We start from the raw sequence: 25,769 nt of genomic DNA, 5'->3' as shown, positions 1-25,769 counted from the left end.
CCCATCCTGATTAAATTGTTCTGTTATGAACTTAAAATTTACAATCAAAATGTCTCTAAAATACACTGTAGTAGGCAGATGCTCAAGTTCCTAGGATACATTCAAGAAGTATGACTTCTGGGTCATCTACTTTTTTTCCTTTTTAAATATGCAAAGCTTAGTCTAAAGAAAACCCTTGTCTGTGTCAGCCAATTTGCATCAGGTCTCATTATCCACACCTTAACTACGTGAGCATTTTACATACCCGTATTCCATGAAAAATTAATGGAAAGCCCTTCCTGGGCAATTTTTCCCAATGCAACAGAGATGTTACTACAGAAGTGTCTGCACAAACTTCCAGTTCTTTATGATAAAACAATTTAGATGGCAAGGTAAGCAATGCAGAGTGTGACCTGTAATTCTTCACAAGCTTTGTGATCTGCAAAGACAAAACCCCAAATCTGTAACTTAAACACACAGTTATTCATGGGGCTTCATAGTACATGACTCTACTGCAAAAAAAGCTACACACAGAGGTTACTTTTGGAACAGCTTTTATTTGTCTTTTTATGTTAAACGTGGAAGCTGTGCTGCTGCTTCTGTGGAGAATTAAGGTACAAAGACAAAGGTATAGTAAGTCTAGCCAGTGATGATGAAAGGAAAGTTTAAGCCAGTATTTACAATTATGTGTTGTATCGTATTTGACTTATTTTGCTTAAAAATAGAGAACTTAAGAAATAAGAACAGAGAAGAGCTTTAATATGTTGAAAGGACAGGTATTTAGAGCATATATTTGAAATCCTTGAGCCTTCCTGGAGAGACAAGAAAAAAAAACAACAACAACAAAAAAAAAAAAACAAAAAAAACCCACACCTCTAATGGGATTTACTACTATGTACTAGGGAGTAAAAAGGTGGTAAGGAAACTGGTAACAGGAAGCACAGTTTCTCCTATGATTAATCTGAGGGAGAAAAAAACAAAACAAAACACAAAACAAAACAACCCACCACACAGAAGATTTACTCACCAGCAAAGGATTGTATGATCCATAGGCACGAAAAGCATCCTCATCTCTCAGATACAGAGATCGTGACATCAGTCTTTCCAGCAAGGATATATTCAATCCAAAAGCCACTGCAACTTCAGATTTTATTACTGGCCCTAACTGCTTTGGATCTCCAACAAGAACTATCTGTGTATGCAGTTAAGAAGATTTTGTATTAAAAAAAAAAAAATAGTGATTAAAGGTTTAGTTTTTTTTGTGAAGGTGCTCTAGGCCCAGAAAAATACAATAATTAAAAATAGTTGACTTGCATCTTAAAACGTGTGCTTTGGTAGTACAGGATTCATATCATTGAATATGTAAAAAATATTTTATATTAAGCTCTAAATATTTAAGTGTGGGAAATGGATGCTGTGTCTAAAATGTAAAAAATAATTTAGTAAAATCATGCATTAATAGAATCCATTACAAGCATTCAGCTTTTGATGTTCATTACCAAGAAATGAGAGTTTGCATAGTAGATTATGAAGTAATCAGAAATCATTTGACATAGTTCATAATGATAAAAAGTCAAAATTTTTATGCTTTCAGAAGATGAAGCTAAGAGAAATACCTGTCCATTAGCTTCGGAAATCAACCCAAGAGGAATCAGGCTCTCTGGTTCACTTGCTTGCCCTGCCTCATCCAAAATCACATGTGTGAAGTGTCCAAGCCTAGAGTTAAACAACATGACCCAAATAGGGCTGTTTTCAGATTATTTCATTCTGCCACCCCGCGGCTGGCCTCAGCAATTACAGAGGCCTCTTGGCTCCAGCCAAGTTGTCTTGCACCAATACAACTCCACATAAAGTTCCAGCACAGAAGTTAGCAGAAGCAGCCTACTAAGTTTAAGCCCTCATCTGTAATTTCTTTTACATACTCTGATATACATAACCCCTGCTTATCTTATAACCTTGCTGAAACAAAACGTTTTAATGCCATTTAGAAGATTCCTCCTTGTTCTCAGTTTCTCTGGCTATTTAATTGGAATAATGCACTTGGTTTGGCATGGACAATCCCTTAGGCTCTTTTAGTGCAAAACAATGTGTGCAAATTAGATTTCAAAAGTGTCATTTTGTAGAGTTAAAACCATAAGCATACAACAATCTTTAGTTAAGAGCACTTTACGTGATTTATTTTTATAGCTAGTAAAGGTGACTTGATGAAAAGTTAAGTACAATATGATTTCAGTATGATCTCCCAAAATGCTTTTAGGCCAACACTGTATCAAGAATTTTTAATGTTATTTAAGATAATTCTAAAATTTACTATAGAGGAAGTCTCAGCTGAAACTTTACAAAAACCAAGAATTTCAGTAAGAAACTATCCAGACTCGGCAATGTCTAAATAGAGGCACATTCAAAAAAAACAGCATTAAAACAGCTTAATTTATAGTACAGAGGAAATCTTGTCTGGATTTTACAAAACCTAACGTTTATATCTCAGCAATATTCATATAAAATGTACTGTACCGTGTTCCGGTTTGATAAAACAGCCCTGCACTGCTGCATGTGGTAATTATTATCCTGAACCATAATGCTTTCCAAATATCTTCACCATCTTTGCAGTAAGGCTTCACTATATCATCAATTTGCTGCAGAAGCAATAACAACGACAAGTAAGTTTGTAAAATAAGACACCACTCAAGCTAAACATTTTCATATGAATCAAAAAACTGACTACTAAAATTTCATTCTAGAAGTTAAGAAATTCTTAGGTTTGGAGCCATTCATTTGCTGAAATGAGTTCTTCACAAATAATTTGGAGAGGTAGAGGCTTGACTTGAATAGCAGATTTGGGGATTGTTTCACAACTGAAAGAATTTTATTGCATTAAAAATCCCCACTGACATCATGTGATAACTAGTAGAGTTAAGCACCAAGAAACAAGCTCAGATCTAGGCTTGTACAGCTGCATTATGAGCTATGATAAACAGTTTCCAGTGACTTTCTCTGGATCCTAAACAAGGATCATCAGTCTAAGAAAGAGCAACTGTATATTATTAAAATGGTATGTTAAAATCAACATGTGAAAATGGTAATATTAACTGTAGTTATTACCTAAGTTATCTACATAGTTACCTCTGGAGACCTGCAGCTCGCATTAACTCGGACCATGGTTCCTGGTTTTAACAGCTTGCTTTCGTGCAGCCGCAAGCAAATTAGATCTGTTGCAGTATTTGACGGTGCACAGACCAAGATACGGCTGTCTGGCAAAGCATAATGTATCTACATTTAAGACGACAGTCACAGAAAAGGATATTTAGGTAAGTAGTCAAGGCTTAAGCAAGTAGCAATAACTCAAACATACATCCATGTAATTTTTTATAGCTATTGAATATAAAATTCTGAAGAGTTTTGAGTACAATGATCCAGTTTTCTGCAGTTCAAGAGCACCCATCTTGAGAGTCAAGACTGTTCAGAATTTGAAAGCTGAGTGTTCTCAATTGAAAATAATTCACAGTCAGCATATTAAAATATATCTGTGCTTCATAAACCTACTACGCAGCGCTAGAATCACTGGTTAGATACCATTTACTAAAGCTTTAAAAATGCAAAAATATGAAGCTTTGAAAATAAGTAATTTAGAAGTTTGTTAACAATTTTATACCTATATCTTTCCTCTTTCACTGAATTATAAAGAAATATTTTGAAAGAAACCCTTTCTATCTGGAAGCAAATCATAACTGTACTTACAGAATTACTGTGTTTAATATTGAAAGAATGAGATGATTGATTTGTCTTCCACTATTACCTGTAAAATAGCTTCAACTATTGTTAATGTTTTGCCTGTTCCTGGTGGTCCAAAAAGGACATAAGGAGTTGGACGGCATTCACCAGTCAGTATCCTTTTCACTGCCAGTTTCTGATGCTCATTCAGCAGAGGATTGAAAAAGTGGCCAGATGCCTGAGGTGCCTGCTTAAGCGTCCCAGTTTCACTGACTGTAAAATGACAGTAAAAAAGTATACATTAAAAATGACACAAAAACATTTTTAACATACACACATTAATGCAATTTAGGCTGACATAATGAACAGTTCATTTTTCAAGCAGTAACACTTGACAAAGCCCCCCAAAATTCCTATTTCGTGAAACAGCATATAGAAAATAGTCATTAAGAAGATTTCAAAAGCATATTGTGTCTTTTACAAAAAATAAAGGACAGAAAAGGACTGCAATTATGCACCAAAACATCCTATAAAACTGTATACTATAATCTAACCCACATTTGTTTTTCCTAGAGTAGACAAAAAAAAAAAAAAAGTTAAAAAGCAACTTTTCAGGGATAATAGGAGTACTAGTGACAAATGGTAGATAAGAAAACTGCTCCCGTTTCATTTAGATGGGTTTTAGCTTTTTAGGACAGTATTTTACCAATCCCTCTACAGAAGTGCCTCAGGTATTGCCAAATCATTAAAGGATTCTACTGTTAAAATGTGATAAAAATCACTCTACCAAATTAAGTACAACAATATTTTGTCACACTTTCCAGACAAGCATATAAACGACCTGTACTTTCCAAAACATTTGTCAAGTTTTTAGTATCTTTACAGAAAGAACTACCCCCAGAATGAGACACCATCGCAGGAATAAGATACTTTGTGTGACGATTACAGTCTCTTGGTAAAATACTGTCTGTGTAAAGTACAGATATTTTACAGACCACAAAACATCACACTAGCTATCTATTGAACTGAAGGTGTTTCTATGTAGAAAATTTCCAGCCAGGAAAATTATACAGTTTCTTAAAAAGGTAGAGTTGGAGGGCATCTAAAAGCACTTAATCAGCTCTGATTTACCAAAGTAACTGTAAACCTGAGCTTAAATACTTCAATATACTTAAATATAAAGACGTATGCAAATATACCAGGTTGACTTGTTTCGGGTAGAACTGTCACCACATCTGGTATGGTCATTTCCCTTGATGCCATGCATTTTGTCTGTTTGTTCTGTAGATTTTTGACCTGAAAACATCATCAAGCTGAAGTAAACCTTAAGGTGACATGCAACTATCTTCACTAATGCCTTTAAAGTTTTGGGTTTTTATTTTTGCAAATAAAATGTGATGCTATCTCATTATATATGGTATCTACTGGAAACTGAGGAAGATGGAACAGAGAAGCAAAGGATACCAAGAGCTCCCAATTTATATCTAAAGTTTCTGAAACAGGTTCAGGTGAGTTCTGCTCGGGGAGAAAACTCTGAGCTAGATACCTCCGTTTTCTTAATAATACTGATTCTAATTCAGCAAAGTGACTAGAGGTTGGTTTCTCCTTCTTGCCTGATGGCCAAACATACCATTCAGGAATGTCTGCTGCTTGCCCAGACCCATGATGTCTTGGAAAGGCTGCAAGGCCTAATTGCCCTTCTGATTACCTCTGTTGTTTATCCCTGCGGGCATTACTAACAGCTCGAGTAAAGCAAGGCCTCAAGGTAAGATACAGCTCTAGGGCAGGCACGAGGGATCCTGGCAATGCTCTCCTCACTTCTTTGAGGTTGGAAAGGGAGTTCAGCAGAAACAGCCAATGGGCTATGCCAAGGGGCAGACCTTGAGCGACCAGCCCTTATTTTCTTCTATGACTGTGACTGATCGGTGACTGATCAGGCAGGCAAACACAACCCAGGAGCTTTAGTTCAGTGCACTGATTTCAGCAAGGTTTTTGACATGGTGTACTTACCATGGTATTATCACCTGTGAATTGAGGAACAAACCAACTGCTAGATGGGTTAGAAAACTGACTTAACTACTGAACCATTTAGATACTCTACTGAAAATTGGTCACAGACTGAGCATAACCTTACCAAATCTGCAGATAACGCAAAACCAGAAGTCATGCTGAAACGCCAGATGATCTATCACCAATCCCTACAGACCACGAGAGACTTGACAATTGAGTCAGAAGAAGACTCATGAAATTCAGTAAGAAGCAGAACAGAAGAGCTGCATGAATCAATATAGCCTGGGTATCCACCAGCCACACAGTAATTCCCATGCCCTTTTCAGGGCCCAGGGCTATTGTGGATACTAGAATTGTGTATGTACCCACAGCATATTCTCAGGATGAACTGGACAGGTTGAGATACCTTGGCTTTTTTAAATTTGGCAAGAAATTTAAAAGGCAGTCTCAATAATAATATACAGCAACTTAAATACGAATTACAAAAACCAACAGAACCAAACCTTAGTAGCAGCATACAATATAACAAGGGGCAACATCCACAAGTTTCATCTGGAAAATTTGGACTGGACATTTAAAGAAGAAGAGGGAAAGGACAGGAATCAACAGGAGGGCAGTTAAAGTGAAGCACTGACACAGGTCATCCAGGGATAGCAGAATCTCCATCTTTGGAGCAGTAGCTTAGTCATCTTCATTTGTCATAGGTTCCCCTCTCTCTGCCCCAGCAGAAAACAAATACTTTCACCATCAGAAAGCAGAACACAACTTGGATTTTTCAATGCCTTATTACAGGAGTAACAACAGCTACAATAGTAGTTACCTTACTAATCTGTAAGTATTAAACGCTCTAAGTATTTCAATAAATATTTACCTTACTTTCCTGTTTGAAACCTTGTTCAAGGCCATCATCAACAATAGAATATTCTGCTTGTGGTGACTGTAAAAGGAGCCTTTCTGGAAACAACACTTTAGAGGAAAAACGAGAAATAAATCTGAAAGCCACATAAATATTTTATACATATTCTGTTAAATATATTGCTGCTGATACATTGGCTTACTCTGAGTTGCTAAGTAGGTCTGTAAGAACTAATGTATTAGGGGGAAAGATCTGTGCGACTTCACTGTAAGCGCACAATCCATTTAACTGAATTTGTGCATTTTAATACAGCTTGAGGTAACAGGAAACATTGGCCTTTCATATAACATTCTTAGAACAGGAGACGTACATTGCTTATTGGTTGAAACTGCTCATAAAAACAGTGTAAAGCCCTCTTGTGATGGAAAACAGATGGAATGGTTCCAGTAACACATACACTGTACCTAACAGCTGCTTTTTTTTTTTTTAAAAAAAAAAATATCTAGCCATTTATGAGGAAGCCTGTCTAAAACCAGACTACAATGCATTCTTCTCAGTACGCTTCAGGAAGAATCACTACTCAGATGTGAAAGCAGAGAGACTCCCTGCAATCAAACACCTCTAGTTTAAATTTAATTAAGATACCTTTTTCACCCAGATATACAGCTTGCTCAACTGCCAACTGGCATCGCCTGCTGGTAATCCTGTTATTAGAATAGTGATTTGTGGATTAGAGTAAAACCTTAAATTTCCATAAAACACAACCACATACACATACAATCCATTCAGTATTTTTTGGGAACTAGTGCTCACATGTACAGGCATATATATAGCAATAAAAATAATCTTACAGAGGAACATTTAAGTATTTATTAAAAAATGTTGCAGAAATGTTAATCAAAAGCTTTTGCTATGAACAATATTCTGATTAATATATCTCTACTTCATCTCAGTGGAAAGCTAGATAACCTTGTTCTCTAGAATTAAGTAAAGTCTTTCAAACAAATTTCATGCAGAGCTAATTTTACAGAGAAGACTAAGCAATTAAATACAGATAATACTCCATAAATATGTTATTGTTAGCATATATTAAAAAAAAAAGGAAAGAAAAAGGTGGCTAACAGTAGCAACCTTTTTCATAATCTTGCAGCCATATTGGCATTTTTTTTTTATTCCTCCAGAAATCAGCTACTTCACTTTCTGGCACTGGAGTAAACATTTATACATTAAAAAGGAGATATAAGACAAGTTCTTTCATAAAAGACTGCATAGTTACTATGTCAACACAGGTAGCAAGAAAGCTGTGTTGGGAAAGAGAGATAAAAAGAATTAGCACAAAAAACCCAACAACAAACACACACAGTTGAAAAAGTTGTGTTGTGTCTATACCCATTCAGAAATCTATAAAAATACCTAGAATGAACAAATTCCACATCCATGGGCTCTGAGCTGTAAGTCTGTTCAAAGTCTGGATGTAGTTTAAGAGTAACATCTTCGTTATGAATCTGTTGCAAAGATTACAAAAACAGGTCAATTTATGGGAGCATTCAGTAATTTATGGAAATACCTTTGAAAACATTAAAAAAAAAAACCACACACACAAAACTAGATTTACTGTCAATATATTACAATATTTATTTTATGTTTGTAGTGCTTTCAGAGGAGATAAAAGTTATAATCTATAGAAAAAAGGGAAGCCTAAAAAGTCTTAAAAACAAAAACCCCACAACCATGGGTCACAATAAAGAAAAAACCTAAGTAGAAGCCTACACTAGAGTGTAGATAAAACAGCACAAACAAAACCAAACAAAAACCCCACCACATAGCAGCTTTATGAAACAAACCAAACCAAACCTCGTAATGACCCCAGCGTGGCCACCATGAACTGCTGCTTCCCTTTAGAACTCCAGTGATCACACTATTTCCCAACAGGAGACACAGCTCACTTACCTCTGTAATATAGGCTACATACTCTACTACATGCTCACAGTAGATCTGACTTTTCAGTATCACCTTATCACCTAAGCAAAGTTAAAAGGCAACATACAGTTACAACAAATAGTCAAATTCTCACTGCAACATTTTCTTTCCTTTTTTTTTTTTTTCCCCCTCTTCATTTGCATGGTTAAGCTAGGATATTAAGTAAACTTATATCCACATCTATGAGTAAGTTAGCACTTCATTTAGACCCTAGTTCTGAACTGGAATGTGAATTGTGCAATACATTTCCAAAGCACCTAGACTGTAGGTTACGTGATCTTGAATGCTTACCAAAAACAATATCCTGTAAATAATGATATTTGAGATTCTAAATTCAATTTCAAATCCTTTCCTTGCTTCTAGTTTTGAAACACCTCTTGCCTCCTAGTCATTACTACAGTGCACAGCTTGATTTTATGGCAAGTCCTTCTAATTCTTGTACATGAAAAAATCTGAAGACCTCAGAACAGTATTGCAGACACATGCAGTGCTTCCTCACACAGCAGCCACTGCAGTGAGACACCAGCAACACAGTTCACGTTTTTCATAGCTTGGATTAATTTTGTGTTCAAATATGTGACACACTGCTTTAACAAGCAGTAACACACTGCAGTTTGTATCGCACTTAAGATACCAATCAAGATGCTGTTTGGCTTCATTTCACACTAATCGTTACCTATGTTCAAGGAGGGTCTGCCTTCTTCCACTCCCGGCACTTCCAAAACCAAAGAGCTCCCATTCCTTTTCAAAGTAATCCCACTCATGCTGTAGTCTTTTATCTCCATTTCTGCATGGATTTCTTCAAGCCACAAGAGAGTAGAGAAGTTTGCTTTATAATTATCTAGATTAAGATGCTGAAAAACAAAACGGCATGTGTTACAACTGTAGCTTCTACTCAGATATGGGCCCCATTGTTCTACATGTTCTACCAAACAGCTCTTTAGACAGACTGCACAGTAACCAGCTCATTAATTAAGGTACCAAAATACAGTTGTTATCTATCAGACAGCTGTACTTTTAAACACCTATTGTGCTCAGAATTTGCGGGATTCATATAGACCTTGGAGGCCACGCATAATAGCCAGCAGTTACTGGGTCTCCCCTAAGTACCATAAGAGTTTCAGCACTTAGATGCAGGGGCCAGTCTGTAATCTGAATTCTGTGCTCAACAGTCACAGAATATATTAAAAAAATAAAATAAAATAAATAATAATAATAAAAAATATCTAAGCATGCCGGGCAGACATGGGTGAACAGCTGAAATCACATCAGTCTCTGGTGTGTCTCATGTTTATGATTTATGACAGACCTGAAAGTTCCTAAACTTTCTCCCTCAGAGCCTAATGCATCTTGCTGAACACATTCTCCAGCAGCAGAAACACAGCACTATCTAAACAATGACTAGGAAAGAAAAACAAAATAGAACAAAAACATCCCACACAGGATTGCTGCCCTGCTAACTCACTGCAAACACCTCATTTCTATTGCTTTGGCCAAGATATTCCAAAGACAAAGCATTTGGCCTTTACCTGTTATTTGACCCTAGTCCTTAAGCAAAGTGAGTGGCTGCAATGTTTCCTAATAGGAATCAAAACCTACTGCTCTGGAGAAAGGATCACTAATATTTTTATTAGACTTCTGATCCTCTTGTTATATATTCTGAAATTGCAGGATATACATACTTGCAGGAAGAGTGTGGTGAATTACACTTGAGCATTAACAAAACAACAACTTCAGCAACTCTATTTCATAGAAGATAAAGCAGGACTACAGCTACGATACCAAACACCTTCTGAGGATGTCTAAATACTGACTTTGTTCAGTATGTTGTCATATTGCTCTGCAGTGTATTTCCAATACCTTTCATTTTTTCCACATTTAACCTTTTGCATTCACAAAACTTTGGATTCTGTTAAGGGATATATATTAAAACATGAATCTTCTTGGTTTTAATAAGTATAACAGAAACAAAAGGAAAGCTACACCTTTTATTAAATTAAGGCCAGCACGAATGCGCCACCTACGTAAGTATATTCTACCTTATATAAATAAAAGCTTGCATACTTCTGCAAGGAGGGGTTGAAAAGTCAGTATGTCCAACTTCTGCTCCACACACTTTCTTAATCCCTCTGGTATAGTATAATGTGGAAGAAAGCTCGGCAACTGCCTTCTGCAATTTCTAAAACAAAAGAAAGATGCCATATCATCTAGCATTCTCAAGTTGTATGTGCCAAGCACCTACTTAGCAAGCCCTACCACCAAGGATATGAAAAGACACCCTAACCTCATGACAGTTAGCAACATGTACACTGAGAAGAAAGGCAAATGCTGTAGTTACAGATTACTTTAAAACATCAAGTACACTGCTACATGCAGTTTAGAGATACTTTTATAACTAAGTAAATACTATATGTATTGTGAAAGTTCATTTGCAAAAAAAGAGTTCTTCCAAATAAGAGATGTTCCCATTCACAAAACAAGTGAATCAGATACCAGTTGGTAAGTTGCTTGAGAAGTTATTTAAAGAAATTACTCTCAGAAAATGATGTTTTTTTTTAAATGACACTAACCACTGTTATTTGCACCGCAGAATAATCTAGCTCTAAAAAGTTTATCCTGCATTAGACAGTGGAAAGAGCTCCTATATAAAAAGGTCTATAAAGAAATTCCTAGGTATAAGAAAAAAAAAGAAAGAAAAAGAAAAGTCACTTTGTCAGTAGAATCCAGTTATTATCTTGTTTACAACGTACATATATAATGTACAAAGACTCTCACTTTGCATTTCCTTTGTCAGCATTACAAAACAGACATTTATTAATATTGTGTTTAGCATTTTGTGTTTAATATTTAATGTGTTTATGTATTAATTGTGTTTAGCATTGCTAACATTTTTGGCTCTAATTCATAGTACCTTCTGTAGTTAGTTGCAACCACTGTTGTCTTCTTTTGCTGAGGTACTGCGACAATATTGGGCTTTTTTGGAGAAAATGGTTCCACAGGTGCTAATTTTGATTCTTCTTCACTTGTTACAGTGGTTTCAATATAGCGTCCAATAACAAAATCAGAAAAAACAAGCAACAGGAGCTCCTTATTGTATCCAGGGTTTCTTCAAGCAAGCAAATGGTAGGCTGTTAAAACCATGATATTCACACTTCCTAACATGACCTAGCCAGCCTAAAGCCAGCCTGGTTTTATCTACGGCACCTTGGCTCAGTACATAAACATTTTCAGGGTCTACAGCCTAAGTGCAGAAGTCAGCAAATACTTGTTAAATCTTCATGCTGCTTTCTATGGAGTTACATTGATCATTTTGTACTATTAGAAGTTTCTCAAATTTTGTGACATTTACAGTTCTACAGCGATAAATTGTTCATTTATATACATGCCGTTCTCCGCAAAGGTATGCCCTGCCTAGAGTTTACCTTGGAAACTGGAGCTACATAGTTCTCCTACACGAATTTCAACTCTCTACTTCACCACTTAAAATGGAACAAAAGTAATCTGAAAGTTGCTCTGAAAAATGAAAAAGAGTGACTTTGCTTTTCTCTGTCCAATCTTTAAAAAATGATAAGGATCAACAGATTTGGTACGACGAGTTTGTGGAGCTACAGCTTCAACTACCCAGAAGTATATGAAAGAAAGGTTTCCAGCACAAGGTTCCCTCTTGAAATCTGAAGAGGGTCACAAAAATTGATGCCAAATATTTTCAGTTCTTAATGATTTAAAGAGATACTTTGTACAGCAAATTACTTCTGTTTTTCAAGGGTTTTCTAAGACCTTCCCCCTATGAACAACACTTTGATGGAAGGAAAATTTTTTTTCCATCCCAGCACAGCTGATTGGTATTCAGCTTCATAGGACAGAGAAGTTAAGAAATTTGGACAGGGACCTGAAGATGTTTTCAGGGTAGTGAGACTGAAAGAAATATTAGACAGAACAGAAATCCCCAGCAAATCTACACTAGCTATACTGCTCATGGAGCAGCTGCTTTTCCAAATAGAATATAACCAGCTGCAGCTATTTTCTTCATCTTCTTTCAATTTCTACCAGAGCTAACTACTCCCACTGTATTTCTTCAGTTACTGTTGCTGCCATTTTCTTGGGACAACAACCACCACCAAGTATTAAAAATGCTAGTTACTTTCAAGCTCTAATATTGTATCTCTACATAATTTGCTAACATATACTTAATATTACGCCAAAGGGGAAACTGTGGCACTAATCAGGGAAATATTGAGTCAGTTTAAGATTTATTCCCACTATGCTAGTCAGAACCAATAAATACTTACGTGGCAGTGCATACAACCTCTATAAATGCTTTTCCACCTGGCGGTATGACGGTTTGTCCAGTAGCATCAGCCTCATTTATCAACTCTTCTTTTGCATCTTCTCTTTGCTCATTTACCTCATTATGTAGATTTTTATTGTCTACCAGGGAAAATTTTTCCTTTTTCCTTGATAAATTGGGATCCTGAGAATAATCTTCTTCTGTAGTAGACAGATTATGATGGTTCTATCATCACAATTGCTATAGCTAGCACAGGCAAGTTTCCTCAAGAGAAGCAAAAGCAAAACAAAACAAACAACCCCCCCCCAAACCAGGCTTCTGAGGAGTTAAAATGCTCAGTACTGCAGTATTCAAATGTTAAAACATCACTCTACCTGGAATGATTCCATTCTTCGCAATGGATGCATTATTCAATGACTCATGTGTTGTTCCTCTGCTGTCACTATATGAATTAATTGCAGCTTTTGAGACTTTCTCTTGATTTATTGGAAGAGATGACAGATATGCTGTTGAATTGTTCTGGCATCTTTGAGGAATTCGAAAATTGAATTGCTTGTCTTTTACCCATCCAGCTAGTCTGCAGCTGATTAAGGACTGTGGTATACTCCCTATATTCCTGTAAGCAGTAACGGAATTAATTATATAACTAAATGCATAGTTAATGTTCCTGGGAAGTATAATTCTACCTGGAGTAAAATACAACAGTCTACGGTAGGTGGGTTCACCACTATTTCATAAGCACTATTTTTTCTGAAAGAAATTGAGTAAGTTTAACTCAAGAGAACTAAAACCTCTACTAGATGTTAATACTTACAAGTCATATCAATTACCATAGAGAGTACCACACAAAAGAATCAACATTAACTATATGGAAATACAGTGTATTAACCCAAACCAAACACACCAACAAGAAGAAACTTGTAATTTAAAATTCATCATATGAAGCTAATCTTTAGAAAAAAATAGCAAAATGGAGGCCATTCAGGTCTGATGCCTCTACGCCCAGAAGTTGAACGAAACAGCCCCCCTCACCCCTCCCCCAAACACACAAATAAAACAAGCAAAAATGGTCTGCTTTTACTGTGCAAGTACGTAGCAGTCTCCTTGTCCTAAGACTTGGTCAGCACAGCAGATCTGTAGCTTAATTTAAACATACCCACACAAATAAAAGCATTTATTAGTCCTCAATCTAGAAATGATTTTTAATTAGGACTGAAACAGGAGAACCTTAGAGCACTATCTGTAAGATATCTGCTCATTACACCTGACACAAAACCCTCCTTAATTCCATTTTTGGGAGGTTGCCCGAAGGTTATAAACCATAAGGACCAATATGGGAGGCTTCCGTCTGAAACACAGGTGCACAGACTACAGCATGGTGGAAAGACAGAAAGCTTAAACAACTGAAAGGGCTTACTCTATCCCAATGATCATGCTTTTAGTTTCCCCTTGCTTCAGAGTTCCAAAATTAGTCATTTTTGACACCTCCAAACCTCCTTTGTCTTTCATTAGGTTTTCGTAAGGCTCATCCAGATTCACTCCATTAGAGTGAGATAGTCTGTAAGAAGACAGAATTATCTACAGTAATTTTGAAACACAAATAGACTCAGGAAATATCTTCAATTCAGCACAAGTTTGGAAATTACTGGACTAAAACATTGCCCCAGTATTTAAGAGGAAGCAGGTCAGATGGAATGCTCAGCCACTTTTATTTCCAAAACCATTTGGTTACCTTTACTAGCCTAGAAATTGAAAAACAAGCCTTTCTGCAGCAGCACAGTAAGCCAGGGCCAAAACTTTGACTACAAGATTAAAGCAATCCAGCTAGCTGGTCTTTGCTACAAACAGAGCCAAACAGCAAACGAAGCATGTAGACCTGTGGGTCTCTCTGAGAGCTGAACCAAAACACAACAAAGAGCTAGGTGCTTCGCAAAAGCCCTGCTTAGTACTGGAGCTTAGGAGATGAGTAGACTGGAAAATGATGGCGAATTTCTGTTCTCTGATGCTAGTACCCAAAGCACCTGCTTATCACCTCTCCTGCCTATGGCTACAATCTGAAGCCATAACTTCAGGTAAGTGAAAAGAGCTGAAAAGCAAGACACTACTGTACATGGTGCTGACAAAAAGAACACTACCAAACTGAAGCCACACTCTTTCTTGAGGCAGTGACTGCGGCCAAACTCTCAGTCACAGCCACCTAAAGAACACTGCAATGCTTTTGTCCTACAATTAATAAGCTACTCAATTAGATAATACAATGGCACTACAATACTTCAAAACACTTTAAAAATATCTCCATTATTTACATACCCTAAGTACTCCTTAATTACCTAAGGCAATAACTACACCAGAGCTTACTCTGAAAGCCCACTAGGTGTCTCCCGCTGCAGTTTACCTTGCCTCAGGTTTTGATAAGCTAGAATATACAATAAAATTGAGACAAGCATAAGGTCTAACTTTTATGATTTGGTTTCAGTAATAGTTTGTGTGGCTAACCTACCAGTGATTCAAAATAGGTCCAAATGGAAAAAACAGATCAACAAATTGTACAGTTGTGTAAAAGGAAAAACCTGAAGGTAAAGCTTTGTACTGCACTTGCCACTGCACATGATTTTCATTAGTGTAGCACCATTTCGTAATGACTCACTGCTGAAGAGCTTTACTTGAGATGTCTTTTACAACCCTGAAAGGCCATCCAATTTCTGGCTTGGCATGTGGCAGAGAAAGGCATAGGCAGCTATACTAAAATGACTCCTGACAAGATTGTCCTGACCTGTTTCTAAATTTCAGAGGTAATTCCATAGATCCCTTTCAAATTCCAACACAACAGAACCTCTTTCAGTATTTCTCCTTCCTATGAGAAGGAATCAGGTTAGACATTAAACATACATATTTATATCTAGGTACAACTGAAGCCGCTTATACACTACATTATCTTCAGTGAAAAGATAGAGCTTATTTCATTATTATTAGCTCCTTTGAAGATCCATGTACTGCCTTTAGCCATCTTTCCTAGCATTGGAACAGGGAAAGTTCACCCAAAGATTATGGTTTCCAGATATGTGGATAAGTGTCCTGCTCTTTTAGACTCTCCCCCCTACTTTTTTGGGGGGAGATGGAGGTGGGGTGGGGGACTGTGTTTCTTCCCCAGATTGAGTATCTATTTCTTCCAACCTCTTACGCCTTGGTCCTCTTTATACCAAATTAGCCATCCAAAGCCCTTGCAGAAGCTCTCAATTTGATCGTATTTGCAAATCTAGCAAATCTCTGTTATTTCAAATCATTAAACTGTTCTGTTTAGGACAGATCTGATCTGAAGAATCACTCAGTATTCTCCTCCTGAAAAACTACACTTCAGCAAAACAGATTACAGGAAACACCCATTTCACAACTATTCCATTACAATAATTTGATACAGTTTTCAAGCAGTGAAGTTCTTGCTAGCAGAATAGCACAGATTAGAAAAAACACAAAGGATTACAGGCTTAGTTTTTTTTTCTAATGAAACTGCAAAATTCCTTCCTTGCTCCATCACTGAACTCCACTGATGCTGGCTTTGCTTTTCTAGGGAGTATGGACATTCCCGTCCCCTCAAAGGAACGGGGGGGGAAAAAAAAAAAAAAAAAAAAAAAAAAGCAGGCGCCAAACATATCACTATAATCTTCACATTATTTGTCATGCTTTCTAGACAGTGCAGAGCACTAGACCACAGTATTACTTAATACAGAATGCAAGCTTTACCTGTTTAACTACAATTTACCCCTAGTTTTTAGCAAGTAGAAAGAACAAGAAAATGAATGTTACCCATTCCGATCGACGGGAGTCAAACAGAGAGCTCTCCAAATATAACACGACTGATTACTTTCCACCACAATCACATTCACTAGGTCATGCACACAAGGCGAATAACCATCAGGAAGCCTCACTGAATCCAAAGTGAAAAATATACTCTCATCTATTGTACCATGTCTTCCACAGATGCTGGAAATACGAACCTGTAACAATTTGTTATACTCTTACTTGATATCAATACTTAAGCTAAAAGGCCTACTAGAAGTACACTGCTTTCTGCAGCAGTCATTCTACCATTATGCATTAAGAGAACTACAGTCTAAATTTCAGTTATTTGAGGGAGATAAATATGCACAACTAATCTGTCATAACTGTATTTCTCTTTAGATAAAAAAACAAGACACAAGAAAGAATCATTTCTGATAAGCATTAGCTTCCACTTAAGCATATGCTTACATTTTATACTTGTAGGCACATACATTTGACTTTATTGTGATACTTGTACTTACAAATATTTATTTCACTTCTAGCCATCACAACAGAAGGGAAAAAGTTTCTTGTGTTTGACAAGCAGATATTATTCAATATATAAAATTGCCAAACAATAAGTCATATAGACAATATATGTATACATAGGGGAACAATTATTCATTTTTTATTCTACTAAAAAATTTTAATACAAAATACTTGGTTAAATAGCAGTCATACAAGAACTTTCCAGTCTTTAAGCAATTTTAGCAAATATTTCTAAACAAACAAAAAGCACAAAACAAAAAAACAACAAACAACAAAAAACTTGAAAACCCACAACTAAAAAACACAGCAAGCATCTAAGTTAACAACTGATAATCAATAAGTAGCAGTTATGCATTGTGCTCTAAACAAAACATGTATGCTTTCTAAAATAAGCATCACGTAAAAAAGAATCCTATAAGTGGGTCAGTATATTTTAATTAAAGGTATATTATAAAAGGTATTATAAAAGGTCTAGCAATATCAGCACCCCAAAACACCTGCTCATCGCAGAAGACTTAGTGCCAAAACTAACATACAAACACCCACCTTGTCCACTCGCTTGTATCTCAAAGGCTTCACAGCAACCGCTTCACTGCTCCATGTTGCTGGGTTAATAAAATATTTAGCTTGTACCCAGTCACCTTTATAAGGTTCAAAACCTATATAAAACAAAAATTTTCAAGTTTAAGTGCTATAGAAGGCATTCAGATTACTCCCATATAGAATATGTTTAAGTTAAAAACTGACCAGCCAGAGCAAGTCAGATTCAGTGAATCTTTTCTGTGCTTTCTATCCTCAGTATGTTATGTCCAAGTATCTAAGACATGCCAGCGAAAAAACACACATTTGGTCCTGGCGCAAATAAGTTATGCTCAGTGAGAATGGATACATAACTTTCTTGACCCAAATCCTTTCACTCATACACTTTTCAGGCATGTGGGATACATATTTATCAGAAGACACACATATATGTATATGTATAATAATATACCAGACATATATAGACACCCTTGATCAATCAGTGTTTTCACATTGCACATACCCTTGACACACAAACAAGAAAACCTCTACATACCTTCACAAACAGATTCCATCGCAAAAAAAGTTTTCTGATTAATGTAGCCACCATCCTTGGAGAGAAAGGTAATATTACCAATTAGGAGTTTTGTATTATTTTCAGAAGCACCGTAAGTAGGACTGGAGTTTTCCCACGCACTGCAGACTGCTTCTACCTATTAATATGGAAAGAATAACACCACCACCATTTAAACAGCTGTTACTCCACATGTTTATTCTATAAAGTATTGTTACACATATCAGTATTACAAACACCAGAATTTCAACTGCTTCCAAAAGCCATGTCCCTTAGTAGACAATTCTACTCCCTCTTCAGATATTCACTAGGTAGCAAAGGTAGTAGTAGCAGGTAGTAAATGTAAGAGCAGGTAGTAAAATGTAAGTTACTTGCCTTTTAAGTAGTATGCTATATGGTTTAGCCCCGGCAATTAACAGAATTACATGCCGATTGGTCAATTTCTCATTATTCCTCTTGCTGTAAATGTATCCTAACATTTATCTTTAACCTGACAAGAGGAACTTCCTCCCAAAACATAACAATCTGATTTTATAGTAGTGGAACTAGAGCATCACTCCTGAAGAAAACAGGATGCATGTGTTCAATATACTGCTAAAAATATTACAAGAGAGCTGCTTCTTACAGGCTGGCTCTCCAGATTACCATCTCAGAAGCAAGTTCACTTGTTTAAGCAGCCCTGTGCAGAACATAAGCCAGAAGAAACCATTTATGTGATGAAAGGCATTATCCCAGCTGTGTGGGGATAGTGCTACAGCATCTCTTTATTACTCCATAAACACTGTAAGAGTTCCTGAAGCAGCTAGATCTCCTCCCTGTTTTCGAAGAGCCATCGTCATCTTGGGATCAGGAGTTTCTGTTCTACAAATCTGTCACCTTTATCCTTCAAAGCTTTCTTGCTCCAGCTAGGAACCTTTAAACTCACTTCCATAAAGCAAGTGATTATACCTGGACAATGTGGTCAGCTGCCTAAAATATCTCTGACATTATCAAAACCAGGACTGGACACAAAAGTGAGTCATGAAGAATTAGAAACACTATGTATTAAACAGTATAGGATTTTTGACTTCCTTTCCCCAGACTTTATGGGATCATTTACTAATAGAACACAGTATTAAAAAAGTACTTGTTAATGATGAAGTCTTCAATTACTCATACTGTAGCAGTTTATTAGCAAGATTACCAGAAACATTAGGATACTTATCTAAAATTTTAGTCCTGAGGCCCTTCTGTTTGGCCTTTAAAAATAATGCGAGTTGAGAAGAAACTTAATTCTAAAATACTTACAAGAAAATAAGAATTAACTTCTAAACTACAGAGCTGTAGTTGCAGAGTTGCAATTGGCTCCAAACAGGTAGCTTGAGTCCAGCTAGAACTACTTGCTTTGGCATAAGTGTTTTGTTCAGAGTTTATTGCCGAATGCACTAGTCCAGTGCTGAGCTCACAGAATGCTTAAGGTTGGAAGGGACCTCTAGAGCTCATCTAGTCCAACCCCCCTGCACACGCAGGGTCACCTAGAGCACGTGGCACAGGACTGCGTCCAAGCGGGTTTGGAAGATCTCCAGAGAAGGAGACTCCACAACCTCTCTGGGCAGCCTGTTCCAGTGCTCTGTCACCCTCGCTGTTAAAAAAAAAAATTCCTTAAGTTCATGCGGAACTTTTGGTGCTTCAGTTTGTGGCCATTACCTCTAGCTCTGTCAGTGGCCACCAGTGAAAATAGGCCAGCACCATCCTCCTCACCCCCTCCTTTGGGGAACTTATAGACACTGATCAGATCCCCTCTCAGTCTTCTCTTCTCCAGGCTGAACAGGCCAAGCTCCCTCAGCCTCTCCTCACAGGGCAGATGTTCCAGGCCCCTGATCATCCTTGTAGCCCTGAGCTGGACTCTCTCCAGCAGCTCCACATCCCTCTTGTCCTGGGGGGACCAGAACTGGACACGATACTCCAGATGCGGCCTCACCAGGGCTGAGTAGAGGGGCAGGATCACCTCCCTCCACCTGCTGGAGACGCTCTTCTTAATGTACCCCAGGATCCCATTGGCCTTCTTGGCCACGAGGGCACACTGCTGCCTCATGGTCAACTTGTCATCCACCATGACACCCAGGTCTTTCTCCGCAGAGCTGCTCTCCAGAAGGTCAGTCCCCAGCCTGTACTGGTCTCTGGGGTTATTCCTCCCCAGGTGCAGAACCTTGCACTTGGCCTTGTTGAATTGCATGAGGTTTTTCACTGCCCAGTTGCCCAGTCTGTCCAGGTCCCTCTGGATGGCAGTGCAGCTCTCTGGGGTATCAGCTACTCCTCCTAGTTTGGTATCATCAGCAAACTTGCTGAAGGAGCACTCTGTGCCTTCATCCAGGTCATTGATGAATAAATTGAACAGGACTGAGCCAAGGACTGACCCCTGGGGGACACCACTAGCTACAGGCCTCCAACTAGACTCGGCACCGCTGATCACCACCCTCTGAGCTCTGCCATCCAGCCAGTTCCTATTCCACCTCACTGTGCACTCATCTATCCCACACTTCCGGAGCTTGCCCAGGAGGATGTTGTGAGGGATGGTGTCAAAAGCCTTGGTGAAGTCGAGACAGACGACATCCACCGCCCTCCCCTCATCTAGCCTTCTATGATGGAATGACCAGCTGGATATCAGGTTAGTCAGGCAAGATTTCCTGTTGGTGAATCCATGCTGACTACTCTTGAGCACCTTCTTGTCCTCCATGTGCCTGGAAACAACGGCCAGTATGAGCCATTCCATCACTTTTCCGGGGATGGGGGTGAGGCTGACTGGCCTGTAGTGGCCTGGGTCCTCCTTCTTGCCTTTTTTGAAGACTGGCATGACATTGGCCTTCTTCCAGTCTTCCGGCACCTCCCCCGTTCTCCAGGATCTTTCAAAGATGATGGAGAGTGGCTTAGCTATGGCATCTGCCAGCTCCCGCAGCACTCTGGGGTGCATCCCATCAGGGCCCATGGATTTGTGGGTATCGATTTTCCTTAGGTGCTCTCTGACCCAATCTTCCTCTACCCAGGGCAAGTCTTTCTCTCTCCAGGCTTCTTCTCTTGTCCCTAGGGCCTGGGGCTCTAAAGGGCTGCCCTTGGTAAACACTAAAGCAAAGGAGGCATTCAGCATCTCTGCTTTTTCTGTGTTGTTCGTAACCAGGGCGCCCACCCCATTCACCAGCAGACCCACATTTTTCCTGATCTTCCTTTTGCTGTTAATATATTTGAAGAAGTTTTTCTTGTTATTTTTAACGTCTCTTGCCAGATGGCGTTCCAAACATGCCTTAGCTTTCCTTGTTGCATCTTTGCATTCCCTGACTACGTTCCTGTATTTCTCCCAGGGGGCCTGTCCTTTTTTCCACATTCTATATACCGCTGCCTTCTGCTTGAGCATTGCCACAAGCTCCTTGCTCATCCACACAGGTCTCCCGCCCCCTCTGCCTGACTTCTTACACACAGGGACGCACTATTGCTGGACGTGGAGGAAGTGCCGCTTGAAAACTAACCAGCTCTCTTGGGCCCCCCTTCTTTCTAGAGCTCTAGCCCATGGGATTCTACCGAGGAGGTCTCTGAAGAGGCTAAAGTTGGCCCTCCTGAAGTCTATTGTTGCAAGGCTACTTACAGCCCTGCCACCTCCTCGTTGGATCCTGAACTCCACCAACTCATGGTCACTGCAGCCGAGGCTACCCCCTACCTTCACATCTCCTACAAGTCCCTCTCTGTTTGACAGCACGAGGTCCAGTAGCCCACCTCTCCTCGTCGGCTCCTCCACAACCTGCGTCAAAAAGTTATCGTCAGTGCTCTGCAGGAACCTCCAGGACTGTTTGTGCCCGACTGTGTTGTCCTTCCAGTTGATGTCAGGGTAGTTGAAGTTCCCCATGAGAACCAGGGCCTGTGACTGTGAGGCAATATCCAGCTTACTATAGAAGGTTGCATCGACGTCCTCATCCTGGTCAGGTGGCCTGTAGCAGACACCCACCACAGTGTCTCCCACATTAGCCTGCCCTCTAATCCTTACCCACAAGCTCTCAACTTGCTCATCATCCACTCCCAGGTTGAGCTCCATGCATTCCAGTTGCTCTCTCACATAAAGAGCAACTCCACCACCTCGCCTTCCCAGCCTGTCCCTCCTAAAGCATACATAGCCTTCCACGGCAGTGCTCCAGTTGTGCGAGCTATCCCACCATGTCTCTGTGATTCCAATGAGATCATGTCGCTGGGACCACACACAGATCTCCAGTTCGTCCTGCTTATTCCCCATGCTTCACACATTGGTGTGCAGGCATTTCAGGGAAGTAACCGAGCCTGCAGGTTTCCCAAGAGGGGTGAAAGAGGACCCTCTGAGATCATTTCCTATCCTCACCTCCCCACTAGCATACTCCCACTGGAAGCCATCTGACCTAGGTGGTACTGTTCACAGTGTCTGTGTGACACTCCCCCCTTCTTGTCTAGTTAAAAGCCTTCCTAATCAGGTTGGCCAGTCTGTATCATCAAAGGATAATACAGCTAAGCCAAGGAGGAGGGTACCCAGCAGGTATCAGCTCCCTTGGTGCTAATGTCAGCATGCGAAAACCCAAAGTCATGTTTGGTGCTAATGTCAGCATGCGAAAACCCAAAGTCATGTTTGGGTCATATCCACACTAAGAAGGGGAATTCTGTAAAAGAGCCAGACTGAGTAAGAGAAGCTATCTCGGGCACTTGAGAGTTCAGGCTACCTGGTTAAAGAAAATGACTGAAATGAAGAAATTGCATTTGAAGCAATAGCTTTTCCATCTTAAAGTAGGTTTACAGAAGTACCAAGTAAACCCAGAACTAAAACTTTTAAACAAGTCTGAGACCTTCTTTAGTTGCCTTTTCTTCTGCACTAGAAAATAAAGGGTTCTGAAATTTGTCTTATTCATTTCTGTTTGCTTTTCTGCATAGCCACTATTCTTGTGTCCCTATTCATTCACAGGGTGGTTTTATAAAAGAGACTCAATTAAAAAATACACACACACATATATTTGAAGTAGGTATGATTAAAGAAGTTCTGATGTAGTTATCAAAAACAATAGTTTCATGTTCATCACATCAAGACTTAAATTTAGAGAGTAAGTATTAAAGCAAATAAACACTTTAAAGGAAATGTCTAAAAGCTGACCCCAAAACACCCACATAGCTTCACCCCATTAGGTAAAAGGCAGGCAGTTTCTCCTACATCTCTGCCATTTGTATGTGTAAAACCATAGTAGCTTCCAGAATAAAGTCTGAAAGAATTACTTCTCAGAGAAACTATAATTTGTCTTCACCTCTTACCCTAATGGCCTTCAAGCCACTTGATATTTTGTCCTCTTCAACGGTAGCGATAACCTTCTGTCCAACAGTCAACATCACACCATTCACAACAGCATCGTTTGTGAAGATTATCAGGTCATCTATCATCCCATAATCATGGCAAAATCGTGTCACAACTCCTTCTACAATTTTTAATTCTTTATCCTCTGAATCTAGAGAGAAAGTGTTAGCATAAAGACAGATTGGTTACTCACAGAATTGCTATCACTTTGACAGAAGGTACAACTTCTGTCCACAATACAGTTAGATTCACATTTAAGGCTCTTCTAAGTAGTTATGGTTTCAACTAATGGAAAAATCTGGTTAAATCTAAACAATTTTGTTTCTACAATGTTCTTTTTAAGCTACCTTTAAAAATTTAACATTAAAAAAAACAAAAAACCCCTGCAAGCTTTGGAACTTCCTTCCAAAGCAAAGGGCCAAGTATTTTCTATAGCTTTCATTAAAAAAAAAAAAAAACAGTCCATAACATTTTGTGTAATACATTTAAATTTTCTGTATTGCAGAAAGCAGGAGAAGAAACAAGCACTGATGTTATAGAATTAGAGCCCTTAAAAGTAGCTTATTCGATATAAAAGTCAATATACATGAGAACTGAGAAGTGGTACTGTTTCTTCGGAGACCTACTGCTTTCAAGTCTTTGTCTCTCTTGCTTTTAGTGCTAGGCAGTTGTTTCTACTTAGGATAATGCACTATAATGCACTATTTGGAAGATACCTTTTCATTTATCCTAGCTAGCTTGTCTCACAGCTGGCCTGAAAAAAAAAAAAAAAATCTATCGTGTTACTTAAATTGCCTGGAAAACATCTCCAAATTACTCAAACCTCCCTACATTTCTCTTCTCACCTGGTCCAATGAAAAGAAGAATTAGCATTATCCTAAAACCTGTATATATTACAATTATAGATGAAAAACGTCTTAACACTGAAAGCCATTATTATTTTTAAACAAAGGTTTAAAAAAAACTCTTTAAAAAAAAAAAAAGTATCACTATAGAAAGTATTGCAAGACTCCAGCCTTGTAAAAACACACAACCCTTATGGTTTTACAACCCTTGATGCGCTTAATTCATAAAGGCAGCGGTTAAGAAACACACATTCCTGTGGGGGCTTGTGTAACACTATTCAGAGAATTGTAGCTAGCAAAACCTAGTACTCAAAAAAATAGCCAACAAGTTGATCACAAGTCCTGTGATGTAGCGAGCTGCACACGGAAACTTCCTCACACTTATGCAACAAGCAGAACTTATGCCCAGAACAGCCTAAGTGACCTGGGCGAGGGAGCATTTTTTTTTTTAATTTGATCTAGGAAAAGAATAGAAAACAATGCCTATCATTTTCTCATACACATACTTAGAAAAAAAAAAAGCTAATGAATAATTCTTTAAAAAAAATGCCTTAAATAAGTGTAAGTTTGAAGCCTCAAAACATCAGTTACATCATCTCACTACCCCACCAGGAGGGGAAATAGGTTTATTTATGAAAGCAGGATTACAAGTGACTCAAGCTATGTCACCCACTATCACAACACTCTTTTTACACTTCATACCACACTAACCAGTAACAATCAACACTCAGAACTCTTTAACCACACCAACCAGGAACAACAGTGAGAACTCTTCAGATGATTTAATGAAAAACTTCTTTTAGGAAAACTGCCAGATACTTTAAGGTCAAAAAACAGCCTTTTTTTTTTTCCCTTTCTACTTTTTTTTTCTACTTTTTCCCTTAAGCAAGGGCAGGCCCAGGCCTACCTCCACACAGCCAGATCACCAATATCCTCAACACTAGAGTCCATATCAGCAGTCTGAGCTGCACGCGGCACCAGAAACCCACAGCACAGCCGAGAATAGCTACCTGCGTTCTCCCAGCTCCCATCGGGTCCCTCGTCGCCGTCCGCGCGCCTCCAGAAGTAGGAGAGCGTCTTGGAAAGGAGGCTGAACATCGCGCGCAACACCGGCGCCGCAGAGAGCACAAAACAACGAACCACCAACACAACCCCAACAGGCACGAGCGCAACAGCCGCTCTTCAAGAGCCGCGAAGCTGCCGGCCAATCAGGCGGCTCGCTGCTGGTCACGTGAGCAGGTCCCCGCGGTCGGGGGCGGGAGACGTTAATTAACGGCCAACGGGCGAGGCGCTTTCCCGCCTGCGGCGTGGGGGGAGGGGAGGGCTCTGCAAGCGCGGTTAGCGGGATGGCGATGGGGGGAGGAGGGGAG

The 25,769-nt window shown here is 38.9% G+C and overlaps 1 protein-coding gene across 1 annotated transcript in view; it reads right to left on the bottom strand.

The window, feature by feature from the left end:
- The window catches only part of MOV10L1 (Mov10 like RNA helicase 1), a 30,760-nt gene extending 5,263 nt beyond the window's left edge, over window positions 1-25,497 (bottom strand). The window contains exons 1-22 of the mRNA XM_088521909.1: window positions 25,410-25,497; window positions 23,515-23,705; window positions 18,208-18,364; window positions 17,679-17,791; window positions 16,629-16,819; window positions 14,242-14,382; window positions 13,199-13,440; window positions 12,826-13,024; window positions 11,448-11,642; window positions 10,601-10,715; window positions 9,213-9,390; window positions 8,507-8,577; window positions 7,970-8,061; window positions 7,202-7,260; window positions 6,572-6,666; window positions 4,890-4,986; window positions 3,776-3,963; window positions 3,103-3,249; window positions 2,494-2,615; window positions 1,596-1,695; window positions 1,007-1,171; window positions 245-418 (exon numbers count right to left, since the gene is read on the bottom strand). Coding sequence (XP_088378035.1) covers window positions 245-418; window positions 1,007-1,171; window positions 1,596-1,695; window positions 2,494-2,615; window positions 3,103-3,249; window positions 3,776-3,963; window positions 4,890-4,986; window positions 6,572-6,666; window positions 7,202-7,260; window positions 7,970-8,061; window positions 8,507-8,577; window positions 9,213-9,390; window positions 10,601-10,715; window positions 11,448-11,642; window positions 12,826-13,024; window positions 13,199-13,440; window positions 14,242-14,382; window positions 16,629-16,819; window positions 17,679-17,791; window positions 18,208-18,364; window positions 23,515-23,705; window positions 25,410-25,497 — 3,120 coding nt within the window. The remainder of the gene's footprint in view (window positions 1-244; window positions 419-1,006; window positions 1,172-1,595; window positions 1,696-2,493; window positions 2,616-3,102; window positions 3,250-3,775; window positions 3,964-4,889; window positions 4,987-6,571; window positions 6,667-7,201; window positions 7,261-7,969; window positions 8,062-8,506; window positions 8,578-9,212; window positions 9,391-10,600; window positions 10,716-11,447; window positions 11,643-12,825; window positions 13,025-13,198; window positions 13,441-14,241; window positions 14,383-16,628; window positions 16,820-17,678; window positions 17,792-18,207; window positions 18,365-23,514; window positions 23,706-25,409) is intronic.
- Window positions 25,498-25,769: the final 272 nt, after the last annotated feature.

The sequence above is a fragment of the Tinamus guttatus genome, unplaced genomic scaffold, assembly GCF_059628265.1.
Source record: "Tinamus guttatus ecotype Peru unplaced genomic scaffold, ASM5962826v1 Tinamus_guttatus_pri_ptg000138l, whole genome shotgun sequence".
NCBI lineage: Eukaryota > Metazoa > Chordata > Aves > Tinamiformes > Tinamidae > Tinamus > Tinamus guttatus.
The sequence above is the reverse complement of the archived record's forward strand: the minus strand, read 5'-3'. Positions and strand labels throughout refer to the sequence as shown.